At 46.2% G+C, this 19,362-nt stretch overlaps 1 protein-coding gene across 4 annotated transcripts in view; it reads right to left on the bottom strand.

Annotated features, from left to right (window-relative positions):
• LOC138293656 (apolipoprotein L3-like) overlaps positions 1-19,362 on the bottom strand; it is a 165,081-nt gene that overhangs the window by 25,273 nt on the left and 120,446 nt on the right. For all 4 annotated transcript variants that reach the window (XM_069232948.1, XM_069232947.1, XM_069232949.1 and 1 more), the window contains one exon: positions 2,432-2,530. In XM_069232948.1, the coding sequence (XP_069089049.1) occupies positions 2,432-2,443 (12 nt within the window). In that variant the 5' untranslated portion in view covers positions 2,444-2,530. The remainder of the gene's footprint in view (positions 1-2,431; positions 2,531-19,362) is intronic.

The raw sequence follows: 19,362 nt of genomic DNA, 5'->3' as shown, positions 1-19,362 counted from the left end.
ATCCCGACCCCCTGCATTGCACAGACGCACAGTATTCTGCGGCTGAGCAGTACGCCTGCATAGGATCCCGACCCCCTGCGTTGCACAGATGCACGGGGTTCTGGGGCTGAGCAGTACTCCTGCACAGGATCCCGAACCCCTGCATTGCACAGACGCACAGTATTCTGCGGCTGAGCAGTACGCCTGCACAGGATCCCGACCCCCTGCGTTGCACAGATGCGTGGGGTTCTGGGGCTGAGCAGTACGCCTGCACAGGATCCCGACCCCTTGCGTTGCACAGACGCACAGGGTTCTGGGGCTGAGCAGTACGCCTGCACAGGATCCCGACCCCCTGTGTTGCACAGACGCACAGGGATCTGGGGCTGAGCAGTACACCTGCACAGGATCCCGACCCCCTACGTTGCACAGATGCGTGGGGTTCTGAGGCTGAGCAGTACGCCTGCACAGGATCCCGACCCCCTGCGTTGCACAGATGCGTGGGGTTCTGAGGCTGAGCAGTACGCCTGCACAGGATCCCGACCCCCTACGTTGCACAGATGCGTGGGGTTCTGAGGCTGAGCAGTACGCCTGCACAGGATCCCGACCCCCTGCGTTGCACAGACGCACAGGGTTCTGAGGCTGAGCAGTACGCCTGCACTGGATCATGACCCCCTGCGTTGCACAGATGCATGAGGTTCTGGGGCTGAGCAGTACGCCTGCACAGGATCCCGACCCCATGCGTTGCACAGACGCACGGGGTTCTGAGGCTGAGCAGTACGCCTGCACAGGATCCCGACCCCCTGCGTTGCACAGATGCGTGGGGTTCTGAGGCTGAGCAGTACGCCTGCACAGGATCCCGACCCCCTGCGTTGCACAGATGCGTGGGGTTCTGAGGCTGAGCAGTACGCCTGCACAGGATCCCGACCCCCTGCGTTGCACAGACGCACAGGGTTCTGAGGCTGAGCAGTACGCCTGCACTGGATCATGACCCCCTGCGTTGCCCAGACGCATGAGGTTCTGCGGCTGAGCAGTACGCCTGCACAGGATCCCGACCCCCTGCGTTGCACAGACGCGTGGGGTTCTGGGGCTGAGCAGTACGCCTGCACAGGATCCCGACCCCTTGCGTTGCACAGATGCGTGGGGTTCTGGGGCTGAGCAGTACGCCTGCACAGGATCCCGACCCCCTGTGTTGCACAGACGCACAGGGATCTGGGGCTGAGCAGTACACCTGCACAGGATCCCGACCCCCTACGTTGCACAGATGCGTGGGGTTCTGAGGCTGAGCAGTACGCCTGCACAGGATCCCGACCCCCTGCGTTGCACAGATGCGTGGGGTTCTGAGGCTGAGCAGTACGCCTGCACAGGATCCCGACCCCCTACGTTGCACAGATGCGTGGGGTTCTGAGGCTGAGCAGTACGCCTGCACAGGATCCCGACCCCCTGCGTTGCACAGACGCACAGGGTTCTGAGGCTGAGCAGTACGCCTGCACTGGATCATGACCCCCTGCGTTGCACAGATGCATGAGGTTCTGGGGCTGAGTAGTACGCCTGCACAGGATCCCGACCCCATGCGTTGCACAGACGCACAGGGTTCTGGGGCTGAGCAGTACGCCTGCACAGGATCCCGACCCCCTGCGTTGCACAGACGCACGGGGTTCTGAGGCTGAGCAGTACGCCTGCACAGGATCCCGACCCCCTGCGTTGCACAGACGCGTGGGGTTCTGAGGCTGAGCAGTACGCCTGCACAGGATCCCGACCCCCTGCGTTGCACAGATGCGTGGGGTTCTGAGGCTGAGCAGTACGCCTGCACAGGATCCCGACCCCCTGCGTTGCACAGACGCACAGGGTTCTGAGGCTGAGCAGTACGCCTGCACTGGATCATGACCCCCTGCGTTGCCCAGACGCATGAGGTTCTGGGGCTGAGCAGTACGCCTGCACAGGATCCCAACCCCATGCGTTGCACAGACGCACAGGGTTCTGGGGCTGAGCAGTACGCCTGCACAGGATCCCGACCCCCTGCGTTGCACAGATGCGTGGGGTTCTGAGGCTGAGCAGTACGCCTGCACAGGATCCCGACCCCCTGCGTTGCACAGACGCACAGGGTTCTGGGGCTGAGCAGTACGCCTGCACAGGATCCCGACCCCCTGCGTTGCACAGACGCACAGGGTTCTGGGGCTGAGCAGTACGCCTGCACAGGATCCCGACCCCCTGTGTTGCACAGACACGTGGGGTTCTGGGGCTGAGCAGTACGCTGCGTTGCACAGACGCACAGGGTTATGGGGCTGAGCAACATGGCTGCACATGGAGCAAGTGGCCAATCAGTGTGGTTAGGAGCTGCAGCTGAACAGTTATTTGTTGGATTCGACTCCTCTCAGTTTGTCTGTCCTCCTTTCTGTCAACATGTGTTCTTCCCTCCATCCCGCTTCCCCACCAGTGGAAATACCAGGAGTACCTTATCGTCCATCTCTCGGCTGTCGAGCAGGCCTCACAGGATGAGTTTTCAGGCAGTTCAAAGTCCAAAGAGTGCCAGAGCCGGATGGAGGAGGAGACACTGTAAGGAAGAGGGTGAGAGGGCAGACAGAAGATTAATAAACTCAAGTACAAAGAATCAACTGATTGGTCTTCCTGGACACAATAAAAATATTAACTCTCGCTCAAAGTGGATGGATGGACTCTGATTATCTTAAGTTTAAGTATAAGGTTAAAGTACGTGAAAAGAGGATAAATAAAATTTCATCTTAACCTCTAGTCATTATTTACTTTCTTCGGTTTTTAGATGTTTAGAAATATACACAGACAGACACGATTAAATTCAGTGACAACATTTTTCCTGGCTAACAAGATACCTGGTCAACAGAAGTGGACAAGAACTTACCACAAAAAAATTAAGAAATAAGATCACCATGAACTTTGATAGCATCATTCAACAACTTGTTAAATTTGAAATCAGATAACACTTGTTGACCTGCAAACCACACGAGCACATTGACACACGTGCCTCAGAATGCGTCAAGGTATCTCGTTTTTTTGGAAATAAATTATCTAAAGGATTTCTTTAGTGCTGGATTTATGAATGAAAACCCTGAAGCAATTAATAATGCTCTGTCCTGACGAGCAGATGCTTTCCCTGATTAGCACCCGGAAGTAATTCATGTTAAAGACCATAATGGAGGCCAAAACACATCTTTCATGCAACTAGATAAATGATAAAATGCAAAATACTGATGAATGTACCCTAGAAATGGGCACAAAGGTAAGATTGGGAAAATTAACTGTACAAAATCTACATCCTTGAGGCCATCTGAGAAGGATTTCTGGAACTGTGCTCCTTCTCTTGTGAATTGTGCAACACTTGGGTTTAGATCGTTTCTTCCTAGGCCCCTGCTTCTGCCTCGTGAGTGCCATCAGTGTTCATTCACATTTTAAAACAAATGGGAACCGGTTTAAACAAATCTTCTTATTAAATAATGAGATATGCTTCTATGTAACTAATTATATATTATTACTGTTGAATTTAATAAATGTGCTTGTATAATGAAAATTAAGAAATACAATTTTAAAGAATGTAATGTTTTTACAGATGCAGAGTGTATTCAGAGACCCATCTACTAGAAGGGAAGAGATGTATCCATGGACACCCAGGTCAGGCCTCGGTTAAGGCTGACCTCTTCTTGTTATGTTTTTAGTACTTGGATAGCACACTCCTACCTTCTGCACGCCACGTTTGGTCAGTGAAGATCTTATCCAATATACTAAATAAAAATGTGGCATACTGTTTAATAGCACAGTCAAATTAAAAACGATAGAATGGAATGCTATCCAGAGGAATTCCCGGTGCTCACCATTAATTGAAGCACCTTCGACCATCAGCTCTGTGCTGCCTCAGAGCTGACATATATAAATTAAACATCTATCGGCAATGGCAATAAGTCAGGTTCATAACTGAAAACGTCAGCCACACCTATTGGCTTTGTCAAGGTAGGTCTCGGTTTCAGTCTGTGACTTCTGCCCTGGGGTGGGGAGACTTGCCAGGCCTGCTTGAGGTCATTCCCACTGAGGTCCGGATACAAAACTAATCTTTGGGGGTTTGAGGGTGCTTCCGGTACTATGAGAATAGAAGTCTGTGAGAGTGCTACCAGTACTGTGAGAATAGAAGTCTGTGAGGGGTGCGAGAGTGCTTCCAGTACTGTGAGAATAGAATTCTGTGAGGGTGCGAGTGCTACCAGTACTGTGAGAATAGAAGTCTGTGAGGGGTGTGAGGGTGCTTCCAGTACTGTGAGAATAGAATTATGTGAGGGTGTGAGTGCTACCAGTACTGTGAGAATAGAAGTCTGTGAGGGGTGTGAGAGTGCTACTGGTACTGTGAGAATAAAAGTCTGTGAGAGTGCTACCAGTACAGTGAGAATAGAAGTCTGTGAGGGGTGTGAGAGTGCTTCCAGTACTGTGAGAATAGAAGACTGTGAAGGGTGTGAGAGTGATACCAGTACTGTGAGAAAAGAAGTCTGTGAGAGTGCTACCAGTACAGTGAGAATAGAAGTCTGTGAGGGGTGTGAGAGTGCTTCCGGTACTGTGAGAATAGAAGGCTGTGAGGGGTCTGAGAGTGCTACCGGTACTGTTCGAATAGCAGGCTGTGAGGGGTGTGAGAGTGCTACCGGTACTGTGAGAATAGAAGTCTGTGAGGGGTGTGAGAGTGCTTCCAGTACTGTGAGAATAGAAGTCTGTGAGTGGTGTGAGAGTGCTACCGGTACTGTGAGAATAGAAGTCTGTGAGGGGTGTGAGAGTGCTTCCGGTACTGTGAGAATAGAAGTCTGTGAGGGGTACGAGAGTGCTACCGGTGCTGTGAGACTAGAAGTCTGTGAGAGTGCTACCAGTACAGTGAGAATAGAAGTCTGTGAGGGGTGTGAGAATGATCCCAGTACTGTGAGAATTGTAGTCTGTGAGGGTGTGGGAGTGCTACCAGTACTGTGAGAATAGAAGGGTGTGAGAGTGCTTCCGGTACTGTGACAATAGCAGTCTGTGAGGGGTGTGAGAGTGCTTCCGGTACTGTGAGAATAGAATTCTGTGAGGGTGTGAGAGCTACCAGTACTGTGAGAATAGAAGTCTGTGAGGGGTGTGAGGGTGCTTCCAGTACAGTGAGAATAGAATTCTGTGAGGGTGTGAGTCCTACCAGTACTGTGAGAATAGAAGTCTGTGAGGGGTGTGAGTGCTACTGGTACTGTGAGAATAGAAGTCTGTGAGAGTGCTACCAGTACAGTGAGAATAGAAGTCTGTGAGGGTTGTGAGAGTGCTTCCAGTACTGTGAGAATAGAAGTCTGTGAAGGGTGTGAGAGTGATTCCAGTACTGTGAGAATAGAAGTCTGTGAGAGTGCTACCAGTACAGTGAGAATAGAATTCTGTGAGGGGTGTGAGAGTGCTAACAGTACTGTGAGAATAGAAGTCTGTGAGGGGTGTGAGAGTGATACCAGTACTGTGAGAATAGAAGTCTGTGAGAGTGCTACCAGTACAGTGAGAATAGAAGTCTGTGAGGGGTGTGAGAGTGCTTCCAGTACTGTGAGAATAGAAGGCTGTGAGGGGGTGTTAGAGTGCTACCGGTACTGTTCGAATAGCAGGCTGTGAGAGTGCTACCGGTACTGTGAGAATAGAAGTCTGTGAGGGGTGTGAGAGTGCTAAAGGTACTGTGAGAATAAAAGTCTGTGGGGGGTGTGAGAGTGCTTCCGGTACTGTGAGAATAGAAGTCTGTGAGGGGTGTGAGAGTGCTTCCAGTACTGTGAGGACAGAAGTCTCTGAAGGGTGTGAGAGTGCTACTGGTACTCTGAGAATAGAAGTCTGTGAGGGGTGTGAGAGTGCTTCCAGTACTATGAGAATAGAATTCTGTGAGGGTGTGAGTGCTACCAGTACTGTGAGAATAGAAGTATGTGAGGGGTGTGAGGGTGCTTCCAGTACTGTGAGAATAGAATTATGTGAGGGTGTGAGTGCTACCAGTACTGTGAGAATAGAAGTCTGTGAGGGGTGTGAGAGTGCTACTGGTACTGTGAGAATAGAAGTCTGTGAGAGTGCTACCAGTACAGTGAGAATAGAAGTCTGTGAAGGGTGTGAGAGTGCTTCCAGTACTGTGAGAATAGAAGTCTGTGAGGGGTGTGAGAGTGCTAACAGTACTGTGAGAATAGAAGTCTGTGAGAGTGCTACCAGTACAGTGAGAATAGAAGTCTGTAAGGGGTGTGAGAGTGCTTCCGGTACTGTGAGAATAGAAGTCTGTGAAGGGTGTGATAGTGCTTCCGGTACTGTGAGAATAGAAGTCAGTGAGGGGTTTGAGAGTCCTACCGGTACTGTGAGAACAGAAGTCTGTGAGGGGGGTGAGAGTTCTACCGTTACTGTGAGAATAGAAGTTTGTGAGGGGTATGAGGGTGCTTCCGGTACTGTGATAATAGAAGTCTGCAGGGTGGGTGGGGGGGGGGGGGGGGGTGAGAGTGCTTCCAGTACTGTGAGAATAGAAGTCTGTGAGGGTGTGGGAGTTTTACCAGTACTGTGAGAATAGAAGTCTGTGAGGGGTGTGAGAGTGCTTCCGGTACTGTGAGAATAGAAGTCTGTGAGGGGTGTGAGAGTGTTTCCAGTACTGTGAGAACAGAAGTCTCTGAAGGGTGTGAGAGTGCTACTGGTACTGTGAGAATAGAAGTCTGTGAGGGGTGTGAGAGTGCTTCCAGTACTGTGAGAATAGAATTATGTGAGGGTGTGAGTGCTACCAGTACTGTGAGAATAGAAGTCTGTGAGGGATGTGAGAGTGCTACTGGTACTGTGAGAATAGAAGTCTGTGAGAGTGCTACCAGTACAGTGAGAATAGAAGTCTGTGAAGGGTGTGAGAGTGCTTCCAGTACTGTGAGAATAGAAGTCTGTGAGGGGTGTGAGAGTGCTAACAGTACTGTGAGAATAGAAGTCTGTGAGAGTGCTACCAGTACAGTGAGAATAGAAGTCTGTAAGGGTTGTGAGAGTGCTTCCGGTACTGTGAGAATAGAAGTCTGTGAAGGGTGTGAGAGTGCTTCCGGTACTGTGAGAATAGAAGTCTGTGAGGGGTGTGAGAGTGCTTCCGGTACTGTGAGAATAGAAGTTTGTGAGGGGTGTGAGAGTGCTTCCAGTACTGTGAGAATAGAAGTCTGTGAGGGGTGTGAGAATGCTACCGGTACTGTGAGAATAGAAGTCTGTGAGGGGTGTGAGAGTGCTACTGGTACTGTGAGAATAGAAGTCTGTAAGAGTGCTACCAGTACAGTGAGAATAGAAGTCTGTGAGAGTGCTAGTAGTACTGTGAGAATAGAAGTCTGTGAGGGGTGTGAGAGTGCTTCCAGTACTGTGAGAATAGAATTCTGTGAGGGTGTGAGAGCTACCAGTACTGTGAGAATAGAAGTCTGTTAGGGGTGTGAGGGTGCTTCCAGTACAGTGAGAATAGAATTCTGTGAGGGTGTGAGTCCTACCAGTACTGTGAGAATAGAAGTCTGTGAGAGTGCTACCAGTACAGTGAGAATAGAAGTCTGTGAGGGTTGTGAGAGTGCTTCCAGTACTGTGAGAATAGAAGTCTGTGAAGGGTGTGAGAGTGATACCAGTACTGTGAGAATAGAAGTCTGTGAGAGTGCTACCAGTACAGTGAGAATAGAATTCTGTGAGGGGTGTGAGAGTGCTAACAGTACTGTGAGAATAGAAGTCTGTGAGGGGTGTGAGAGTGCCACTGGTACTGTGAGAATAGAAGTCTGTGAGAGTGCTACCAGTACAGTGAGAATAGAAGTCTGTGAGGGGTGTGAGAGTGCTTCCAGTACTGTGAGAATAGAAGTCTGTGAGTGGTGTGAGAGTGATACCAGTACTGTGAGAATAGAAGTCTGTGAGAGTGCTACCAGTACAGTGAGAATAGAAGTCTGTGAGGGGTGTGAGAGTGCTTCCAGTACTGTGAGAATAGAAGGCTGTGAGGGGTGTGAGAGTGCTACCGGTACTGTTCGAATAGCAGGCTGTGAGAGTGCTACCGGTACTGTGAGAATAGAAGTATGTGAGGGGTGTGAGAGTGCTAAAGGTACTGTGAGAATAGAAGTCTGTGAGTGTTGTGAGAGTGCTACCGGTACTGGGAGAATAGAAGTCTGTGAGTGTTGTGAGAGTGCTACCGGTACTGTGAGAATAGAAGTCTGTGAGGGGTGTGAGAGTGCTTCCGGTACTGTGAGAATAGAAGTCTATGAGGGGTGTGAGAGTGCTTCCGGTACTGTGAGAATAGAAGTCTGTGAGGGGTGTGAGAGTGCTACCGGTGCTGTGAGAATAGAAGTCTGTGAGAGTGCTACCAGTACAGTGAGAATAAAAGTCTGTGGGGGGTGTGAGAGTGCTTCCGGTACTGTGAGAATAGAAGTCTGTGAGGGGTGTGAGAGTGCTTCCAGTACTGTGAGAATTGTAGTCTGTGAGGGTGTGGGAGTGCTACCAGTACTGTGAGAATAGAAGTCTGTGAGGGGTGTGAGAGTGCTTCCGGTACTGTGACAATAGAAGTCTGTGAGGGGTGTGAGAGTGCTTCCGGTACTGTGAGAATAGAAGTTTGTGAGGGGTGTGAGAGTGCTTCCAGTACTGTGCGAATAGAAGTCTGTGAGGGGCGTGAGAATGCTACCGGTACTGTGAGAATAGAAGTCTGTGAGGGGTGTGAGAGTGCTTCCAGTACTGTGAGAACAGAAGTCTCTGAAGGGTGTGAGAGTGCTACTGGTACTCTGAGAATAGAAGTCTGTGAGGGGTGTGAGAGTGCTTCCAGTACTGTGAGAATAGAATTCTGTGAGGGTGTGAGTGCTACCAGTACTGTGAGAATAGAAGTATGTGAGGGGTGTGAGGGTGCTTCCAGTACTGTGAGAATAGAATTATGTGAGGGTGTGAGTGCTACCAGTACTGTGAGAATAGAAGTCTGTGAGGGGTGTGAGAGTGCTACTGGTACTGTGAGAATAGAAGTCTGTGAGAGTGCTACCAGTACAGTGAGAATAGAAGTCTGTGAAGGGTGTGAGAGTGCTTCCAGTACTGTGAGAATAGAAGTCTGTGAGGGGTGTGAGAGTGCTAACAGTACTGTGAGAATAGAAGTCTGTGAGAGTGCTACCAGTACAGTGAGAATAGAAGTCTGTAAGGGGTGTGAGAGTGCTTCCGGTACTGTGAGAATAGAAGTCTGTGAAGGGTGTGATAGTGCTTCTGGTACTGTGAGAATAGGAGTCAGTGAGGGGTGTGAGAGTGCTACCAGTACAGTGAGAATAGAAGTTTGTGGGGGGGGGTGAGAGTTCTACCGTTACTGTGAGAATAGAAGTTTGTGAGGGGTATGAGGGTGCTTCCGGTACTGTGATAATAGAAGTCTGGGGGGGGGGTGAGTGCTTCCAGTACTGTGAGAATAGAAGTCTGTGAGGGGTGTGAGAGTGCTACTAGTACTGTGAGAATTGTAGTCTGTGAGGGTGTGAGAGTGCTACCAGTACTGTGAGAATAGAAGTCTGTGAAGGATGTCAGGGTCCTTTCAGTACTGTGAGAATAGAAGTCTGTGGGGGTTGTGAGAGTGCTTCGGGTACTGTGAGAATAGAAGTCTGTGAGGGGTGTGAGAGTGCTACCTGTACTGTGAGAACAGAAGTCTGTGAGGGGTGTGAGAGTGCTACCGGTACTGTGAGAATAGAAGTCTGTGAGGGGTGTGAGAGTGTTACCAGTACTGTGAGAATAGAAGTCTGTTAGGGGTGTGAGAGTGTTACCGGTGTACTGTGAGAATAGAAATATTTGAGGGGTGTGAAAGTGCTACTGGTACTGTGATAATAGAAGTCTGTGAGGGGTGTGAGAGTGCTTCCAGTACTGTGAGAATAGAAGTCTGTAAGGGGTGTGAGAGTGCTTCAGGTATTGTGAGAATAGAAGTCTGCGGGGGGGGGTGAGAATGCTTCCAGTACTGTGAGAATAGAAGTCTGTAAGGGGTGTGAGAGTGCTTCCGGTACTGTGAGAATAGAAGTCTGTGAAGGGTGTGATAGTGCTTCCGGTACTGTGAGAATAGAAGTCAGTGAGGGGTGTGAGAGTGCTACCAGTACAGTGAGAATAGAAGTTTGTGGGGGGGGGGGTGAGAGTTCTACCGTTACTGTGAGAATAGAAGTTTGTGAGGGGTATGAGGGTGCTTCCGGTACTGTGATAATAAAAGTCTGGGGGGGGGGGTGAGTGCTTCCAGTACTGTGAGAATAGAAGTCTGTGAGGGGTGTGAGAGTGCTACTAGTACTGTGAGAATTGTAGTCTGTGAGGGTGTGAGAGTGCTACCAGTACTGTGAGAATAGAAGTCTGTGAAGGATGTCAGGGTCCTTTCAGTACTGTGAGAATAGAAGTCTGTGGGGGTTGTGAGAGTGCTTCGGGTACTGTGAGAATAGAAGTCTGTGAGGGGTGTGAGAGTGCTACCTGTACTGTGAGAACAGAAGTCTGTGAGGGGTGTGAGAGTGCTACCGGTACTGTGAGAATAGAAGTCTGTGAGGGGTGTGAGAGTGTTACCAGTACTGTGAGAATAGAAGTCTGTTAGGGGTGTGAGAGTGTTACCGGTGTACTGTGAGAATAGAAATATTTGAGGGGTGTGAAAGTGCTACTGGTACTGTGATAATAGAAGTCTGTGAGGGGTGTGAGAGTGCTTCCAGTACTGTGAGAATAGAAGTCTGTAAGGGGTGTGAGAGTGCTTCAGGTATTGTGAGAATAGAAGTCTGCGGGGGGGTGTGAGAATGCTTCCAGTACTGTGAGAATAGAAGTCTGTAAGGGGTGTGAGAGTGCTTCCGGTACTGTGAGAATAGAAGTCTGTGGGGGTGTGAGAGTACTACCGGTACTGTGAGAATAGAAGTCTGTGAGGGTTGTGAGAGATCTTGGTCCAGAAAGATCTCTTTTTGTAAACTGTGTAAATCTATTCAGTAGTTTTGGAGTTCTAAAATTAAAAAAGAAGAAAGATGTATTTATTTCTAGAGAAGCGGATCCACGCGCCAGCAGCAATACTGTGATTGGCTGGCCGCAAATTGGGTATGGGGGTGAGGTAACTTAAAACTGACCTGACCTGACCCCATAGGACTGATGGAGGGTCTGTGAGGGACTCCTCATGGGCAAGAAACTGCCCAAAAATTGTCCCCTTCCGGGACGGACCCACGGATCCAGACTCCAATTAAAACAAGCATTTGCAATGTCATAGGTCTCGCAGTTGCTCGGGTTAGAGCTATTAGAGTTGTAAATTCCTAACTGGACTTTTCTTGCCACTTTAATTGAAAATGGAAAGTAAAACAGTTGACATAAGCGAGCCGATTTAAAGCGCCACAGCCGCCATGAGCGTGAAGGAGAGACACAAAAGGAAAAAGAAGTTCGCTCGCAATCAAACGTATCGGCAGACATGCAATTATCCATGCGAAAGGGTCAAGGCGGTAACAAAACTGCCTGAAGGAGGGACAAACGAAAATCATTTAACAATGATAACAAAGGATTTTTGAAAGGGAAGCCCACAAATGAGTGAAAGTGATGGGGGTGAGGTGGGCCTGGTTAAAAGCCCACAGAGAGATTACAACAGGTCAAAGCACTTGTGCGCTCGATCTAAAACTACACCCCCTCACTCATTCACAGACCCACAAAACTACTACCACACCCAGTCAGACCGACAAAGGCGCTCACACACCCACTCACTTACACACCCACACATCCACTCACACATCCATGCAGCCACTCAGACCCACAAAACCTCCCACACACCCACTCAGACCCACACAGCCACTCAGACAGCTACTCACACACCCACTCACTGACCCACAAAACCACTACCATGCCTAGTCACAGACCGAAACAGACACTCACACAACCACATGCCCACTCACACACCCACTCAAACACCCATACAACCACTCACAGACCCACACAACCCCTTTCATAACCACTCACAGACCCACACAGCCACTGATGCACAGACTCACACACCCACTTTTACTCCCACACAACCACTCACACACCCATACAGCCACACACCCACTCACAGACCTACATCGGGGGTTGGCTGCATGCGGAGGGATGTCCTTGCTACCAACCCTGTTCCGCACACTGTTGAAGGCAGTGTGCACTGTGGGGTTGGCTACATGCCACGGTTGGCTGCAGAGTCTGGCCTGCTGCCAACCTCTCCTGCCGCGCACAGCCAAAGGCGGCGGTTGGATTAACGTATAGTAGTTAAATATTACTTTAGGTTTAAAAAACCCTAGAAATTCACTAAAAAAACAAAGGTTACAGGGACATTATAGTTAGGTTCAGATTTTACACATATAAAACCATAGAAATTCCGCAGTTACAGTTATACTTATCCCTAGAAACTATACAGACACCCACACATACATACACACACACACACACATATACATATACACACACACACACACACATATATATGTCACCTAGTGGCGGTCACCACTAGGTAGTTACCGTTTGGACCTAGTTTCTAAATAAAAAGTGTTTTTTGTTTTGTTAATAACTTTGGAATCATTTGATGAACATTCACAACATTTTCCCAAAAAATACGACACTCACTTCAGCATCTGTTTCAGGGTGATCCATCAAGCAGGAGCCGAGAAAGAGGAAGGGTCCCAAAACGCTTTTCCTCATTTAGTTTTCCATAGGAATTTTGAACAGTGATAGCATAGAAACCATTGGATGGAATTACACCAAATTTAGAAAAAAAGGTAGTCCTTGGTCCAAAAAGAGCCCTTTTTGTGATTTGGTATAAATATGTTCAGTAGTTTTAGAGAAATTAACAAAAATCCAAATTTGCAATACAGGGACACGAATGGTTCGCGAACCCCTCTGATCTTGTGCTGAGATCTGATTTGCTGCTAACACTTCAACAAGGAAGGACTGGCAGTCATGTTGGGACTCAGCTTCATCAGAGTCCCAGAAAAAGATGTACAAAAAAAAAAAAGGAAAGAGGCCAGTGTAGAGTCAGCCTGACCCCTTAGCTCTGGTGCTGGGGTCTAAAAAGCATTTTCTTTTTTTTTTTTCACCACAATTCACAGCGGATTCAGCAAAAATTTAAAAAAGACCCTGCAGCCAACCATCGCTACACACGGCCGAAGGCTGTGTGCGGCGGTCGTTGGATTAATATATAGTAATGAAAATGACTTTACGTTAGAAAAACCATAGAAATTCACTTTAAAAAACACAAAGGTTACAGGGACGTTTTAGTAGTTAGGCTCACATTTTAAACATACGAAACCATAAAAATTCACCAGTTATATTTAGAGTTATCTCAAGTAACTGTAACTCGTGCCCTAAGGTAACTATAACTAGCGCCCTAGCCAGGCATTGCTAATTACCCTACAAATTACGGCACTCACGACATCTTTTTGATAACATCATTGATCATATCAATGTAATATTTGCAGTAAAATTTTGGGTGAAAAAACTGTGCTCTTTCATCCCATTCTTGAAGGCCCTGTAAGGCCTGGATGGACTAGAGAGATATTATTCCAGACTCTAGGAGCTCCACCGCAAATGAATTGGTTGCACACATTCCTTAAACTTTTGAAATCTCGAGTCTCAACAGAGCTGCGGGCATGATTTAGGGTTTGGAAGATCGGGTTACTCTCTCACAAATGTGGTAGATATCCCGTCCGTCGTATTCCAATTCTGTGATATCCTATGGGAATCGTGATATGGCGGACGGGATATCCATCACGTTCGTGACAGAGTAACCCGTCTGCCAAACTCTAAATCAGGCCCTTTGTTCCTAGAGTTTCTGTTTACCCGTAGAAGTCACATTTTCAATGTTAGATACAGCGATGCAATAAGGCAAAGGGCCTTATGTCTTCTCAATCAGGAGCCATTCAAGAGATCTTACATCAGGGACGATGTGATCCGTCTTCTTCGAGACGGGCAATAGCGTGGCCGCTGCATTTACCACACCTTTCACTCGTATGAGGTTTGATTTGGGGGTGACTGTGAGACGATCAATTCCGTAGTCCAGATGAGACAGAATTAGAGATTGTACTAGGATCCACGTGTGCTGGTCGACCAAGTACTCTAAACTCTATAAAGCGTGCAACTGTCATTAGACATTGTAAGCGACAGATCCTAGGTGATCCTGCATGTAGAGTTTGATGTCCAGAATAAATCCTAGGGATTTTGTTGGGTTAGAGAAACAGGTCTAGTATCTAGAGGATCAAAGCCCATAAGCAGATTGTGTGCAAGGGTAGAATTGTTACAAAGTGATAATAATTGGAACTTTGTTTTGTTAGGAATGAATGTTATTATGTGTTTTGAGAACCATGCATCAGTGGATACAGAGAAGCGGATACAGAGAAGGAATAAAGCAACATGGTGAGTGTGGAGACTTACCTCCATGTGATGGGACGAGAAACAGTGCCAAGGAGGTTGTGCATCTATGACATAACCAATTTATGGCAGCTGCCACGTGGTACCATGTCATGAGTGACACCTGAACCAAGTCCTGCTTTTTATTAAACAGTGGTTTGCATGCTTGGATTGTTGAGCCCATAATTACAATGTTAACAGCTAAACTACAAGTTCCAAAATTCAAAGTGCTGTAGTAACAAAGCCAAAGGTGGCTTAAAGTACCACACATGACTAGTGGTCAATTGGCTACCATGAACACGGAAGAGATTTTTGTTAATCATTATTTTACTCGTGCATTTCAATACAGATCAAAACAACAAACAATACCATCATTTACCAATTATTACCATTGTCAGTAATACAGAAGCATGGGCCGCCACCGTACAGTATAACTCCAGCCCCCAGCAATCGCGTCAGTAGTACCAGTACGTTAGGTCTCATCTGAAAATGTAAGCAAATAAGCAGTAAAGAGAGACCAAATATCCTTTGGCCGGGGAACATGGAAGTGTTACTCCACGAAAGGAGCACAGCTCTGTCCATCAGGGATGAGGCTGAAATTTCATAAAATGATTTCAGTAGTATGCCGCTGAACCCCTTCAGCATGACAGTGCCATCAAGTGGTCCAATGTCAGCCCGTGTGGGCCAACTAGTCCTGGCAGTCGCTTGGGCATTCTGGTATGTGTAGTTTTCTGCTTTCATTATTAATGCAGAACTACACACAAAAGAACACAAACAATATAGAAAAAAGTTGATGCGATGTTCTCCGCTGCTGTACAAGAACTTGAGAGCTCTGGCGACTGTTTGGAATAACTCAAGGGGCAGATTTTGGCGCAGTAAAGGGAATATTTTAGGAGAATGTCCTGGTAGACAATCCATTTCACCAATTACAAGTGGTTTATACTGGATGTTTTTGCTAGCTTATTATTGTTTGGTCATCTATTGAAGCTCCTGGGGAAAAGTCCTTTCAAATCTAATTCCATCTTGAAACTGGTTATTAGTGTTGAATGTGGCTACTGGTGCCAAGGATGTTGGGTTGCACTACCCTTGTGCACTGGATCGAAAGGAAGCAATGCTCTTTTCCATCTCTCACCACTCCTACCAGTGATCACATACACTGAGAAAGGGAGGCCAGTGGTAGAAGTGGGGAAAGGGGACGGGATGAGAGAGAAAACAGACAAAGAGCTCCATAGACTGACACGCTGCCTATAGGGTCAAGGAAGCCTGCAGGTTGTCATGGTCCTTCACAAGGAAAAAAATATGTCTTAAGTAACTTGTATTAGAATACTAAAGTATAGCTGTAATTATGAACTGATGTACCTTAGCAATAACTCTGTATAACCACCTCTCTATACTTCAATATGGAACTGGGAATTTGTCAACACTAAACGGATGTAAAAATAAGCATCTCATAAATGCATGTGTGCCAATGCCTCTTCCTAAGTTTCGAAAAACTATCTCAAGCTTTGTCATCATACGCTCACGTGAAAAATGAATATCGTTTCTACTTCACTTCTGTAGAACTGAAAAATAATGAATACCATTAACATCTTATTTTTCCCTACTCTTAGCAATATATACTCAAACTGAAAATCTAATACACTGTGTAAATACATATTGCTTACTGGCAGTCGCCAGTTATAGTTAGGACCTAGTTTCCATAGGAAAAGTGTTTTTTACTTGCCAATAACTTTGGGGCCTTTTGACAAATCTTCATGAAATTTTCAAAACTAATATGACAATCAGGTCAGCTACTGTCTTAAAAGTTTCAGGGTGATCCGTTATGCGAGTGCCAAGAAAAAGGGGGGGCAAACACATCATCTCCATGCATTTTCCTACAGGGATTTTGAACACAACTACAGCCCAAACCGCTTGATGGAATTACACCACATTTCACAGAAAGCTAGCTTTTCGTCCAGAAAGCGTGATTTTTATGTTTTGATGCAAATACGTTCAGTAGCTTTAGAGATATTAAAGGAAAAATAAATATAGATATCTAGTGACACAGAGGATCCGTGGATCCAGCAGTCCCGTGCTGATATCTGATTGGCTGCCAACACTTCAACTGGGTAGCATTGGCAGCCATTTTGGGACTCTGCTTCAGCCAAGTCCAAAAAAAACATTAAAAAAAACAAAAAGGAGGTAGGGTAGGAATACCCTAAACCTGAAGCATTCGTGCTGGGGTACCCCTGGGACACTGCACGGGGTGGGGAGGAGGGCAAAAACTTTTTTTCTTCAGTTTGGCCACAAAATCGCAGAGGATCCATGAATCCCCGGCAAAATTAGAAAAAAAAACACAAGGGTGGTCTCCTGTGCTTGTTTAGAGTTTAACCACTGGGTGATCCAGGTCCCAGAAGCAATTCCTTCAGTAGACTAGTCCAGGGAAGTTTGCATAATGATAGCCAACGTTAGTTTTGCCTCCAAGAGTATGGAGTGCATCTCATCACCAAGTGTGTAATTCAATATCTTTAGTTATTCTTTTAATCCCTTTCAGGATGTCCTGATGTGCCAAATCTCCAGAGGTACAGCATGGCAAGAAACGCGTAAGTGTGAACATGTAAGGCAATTGAACAAGTTCACACTCTGCTCTGAATACCATGTCACTTCCTAATAAACCACAGCACTTGTTGAGCTTTGAAAGCTTTGCAAGTGTAGGTGTATTTGAAAATCAAGCTGTAACAAGGCGTTAAATGAACCAAGGGTGTTTTGTCAAGAACACAATTACGTTGCTGCGAAACAACTGTGTGGTATTGTGAGCTGATGTCAGCAAGCCTGACATCAGCTCAGAATGTAATTGTCAAAAATTCTATTGAATGTGTAGGCTGAAAGATGACAAGGCAGCCAACGGGAGAGTTGGATGGCTGAGCTGTTTCTTCCACAATACTTTAATAAATACTCATATGTTACACCTAACCACGGCATGATAATCTTCAATTTAACACTGGCGACGGACGTGGGATAATCATGGAAAGATAAGGACAGCTCAACATTGTTCCACAGAAAGAGAAAGGAAACGGCACAGGAATTAGAAGATCCCCTCGCACTGTTTATTAGTTGTACCATTCGTCTGTATACCTGGTGAGTTCAAATATTTTTTTTAGTCGACTGAAGTCGGCAAGAGTTCTTCACTATTCTGTTTTCAGCAAAGCTCTTGCCAGCTCCCACTCCTTGCTTATAAAAACATTGGGGCACATTGGTACTAATTTTGTATTATTACTTTCTTATAGACTGTGTAGAGCCGCAAAGCCAAAGTCAATTACCTTTCAACTAACCATGCCAATCACTATTTAAATCCTTGTGCTGCTCACTGGTCACAGAAGCTCCTCAAGACACCTTTTATTTGCAGGAGGAGGCTTGCATGTCAATTTGGCAGCAACTTAACGACTGCATTGGCTTCAAGGGCTTTGTCCAGAAAGAGGAAGTCTCGAGCGCTGATACGTCAAGTGTGACGGCGTGACAGCAGGAGTGTTGCCTGGATACTGGCAGCTTTGTGCTGCATTGCTGTGGAGACGCCTTGTCTGTTTCCTGTCTGCTTACAGACGTTATCACAATGTTTACACTTCATTATAAAGGAAAATATCGCATCACTGATACGCACAGCAAACTTTATTGGGCAAGCGCATCAATCTGTTTGTGAAAGGCACCTCGCTGATGCGCACAAGATACTTTATTGGTCAAACGCACCAATCTGATTTAGGAGAGGCACATCACTGATGTGCACAGCATTTAGTACATTGCATACAACCAGTGTTTTGCAAGACGCACATCGCTGATGTGCACAGCATATACAAGGATATAAAACAACAGTGAGAACATTACTAATAAACTGAGGAGGGGCACTGTAATGCCTCAAAATTAATTATACTGTGTAAGAATTTGCCTCAAACCTGCACATCATAGATATACACAGCAACGGTTTAGACTCAAAATTTACTATATATATATATATATATATATATATATATGTATATATATATATATATATATATATATATATATAGTCTATGCATAATTGTGCATTTTTTACAAAAATAATTACAATTGGTCTTATAGCATTATGCAGAATGTCACAGCACCTCCGCTTTCCTTGTCTAGCCCTAGAGATCCTCCCATTAAATGGGCCAAATGGTAAAAGGTGTTTGAGCACTATGCAAGGGTGTGTGGTACTTCCTTGAGTGATGAAAAGAGGACTGCATTGTTACTTCATTGTCTTCGTACAGAAGGACAAGAAGTATTCGATCATCTTCCTGATGTGCCGGATAATGAAGCGGTTGATCTTAACAAGTATGAATCATGTATATGTAAATTAGACAAACATCATTTGCCCAAAGTAAACACCATTTTAGAACGCTACTATTTTGGTAAGAGAGTAAAGAAAGAAGAGGAATCTATAGAAAACTACGTAACAGAACATTGTTGGATGAAAGAATAAGGGATCAAGTCCTGTTGGGTTGTCACATTGAAAAAGTGCAAAAAGAATTATGGCTCAGAGATGAGCCTACTCTGAATGAAGTGTCACTAATTGCTAAAAAAACAGAACATTCCCTGAAATGCGTAGAAGTTATGAAGAAAGACTCGTCAAATGAAGTGCATATTGTAGTGAGTGAAGGTAAAAAAAAAAAAGAAACTGGTAGAGAGGGTGCATGGAGGAAAGAGAATAAAAATAATGTTAACATAAAAAAATGAACTAAGCTAGAGAAGAAATGTTTCAGGTGCGATAAGGTAGGACACTTTGCCAATAACAAAACATGTCCAGCTCTCAAAGCAGTGTGCACATATTGCAAGAGACAAGGGCATTTTGTCTCAGTCTGTAGAATGAGGAACGTAAAACAAAAAGTGCATGAAGTTGATGCAAGTGACAACGAAAATCATGCAAGTTCTGATTTTGAACGTGGACAGATTGTTTTACAAGTAGGGCGGCGTAAGAATAAAAAATGGTCCCTTAGATTACACTGAAGTAGAAGGGAAAAGGACTAAAGTTCTATTCAACTCTGGGGCCAAGATCACCATTATATCAAACAAGTTCTATAG

This window comes from Pleurodeles waltl, chromosome 4_2, assembly GCF_031143425.1.
Source record: "Pleurodeles waltl isolate 20211129_DDA chromosome 4_2, aPleWal1.hap1.20221129, whole genome shotgun sequence".
In the NCBI taxonomy this organism is placed as follows: Eukaryota; Metazoa; Chordata; class Amphibia; order Caudata; family Salamandridae; genus Pleurodeles; species Pleurodeles waltl.
The sequence above is the reverse complement of the archived record's forward strand: the minus strand, read 5'-3'. Positions and strand labels throughout refer to the sequence as shown.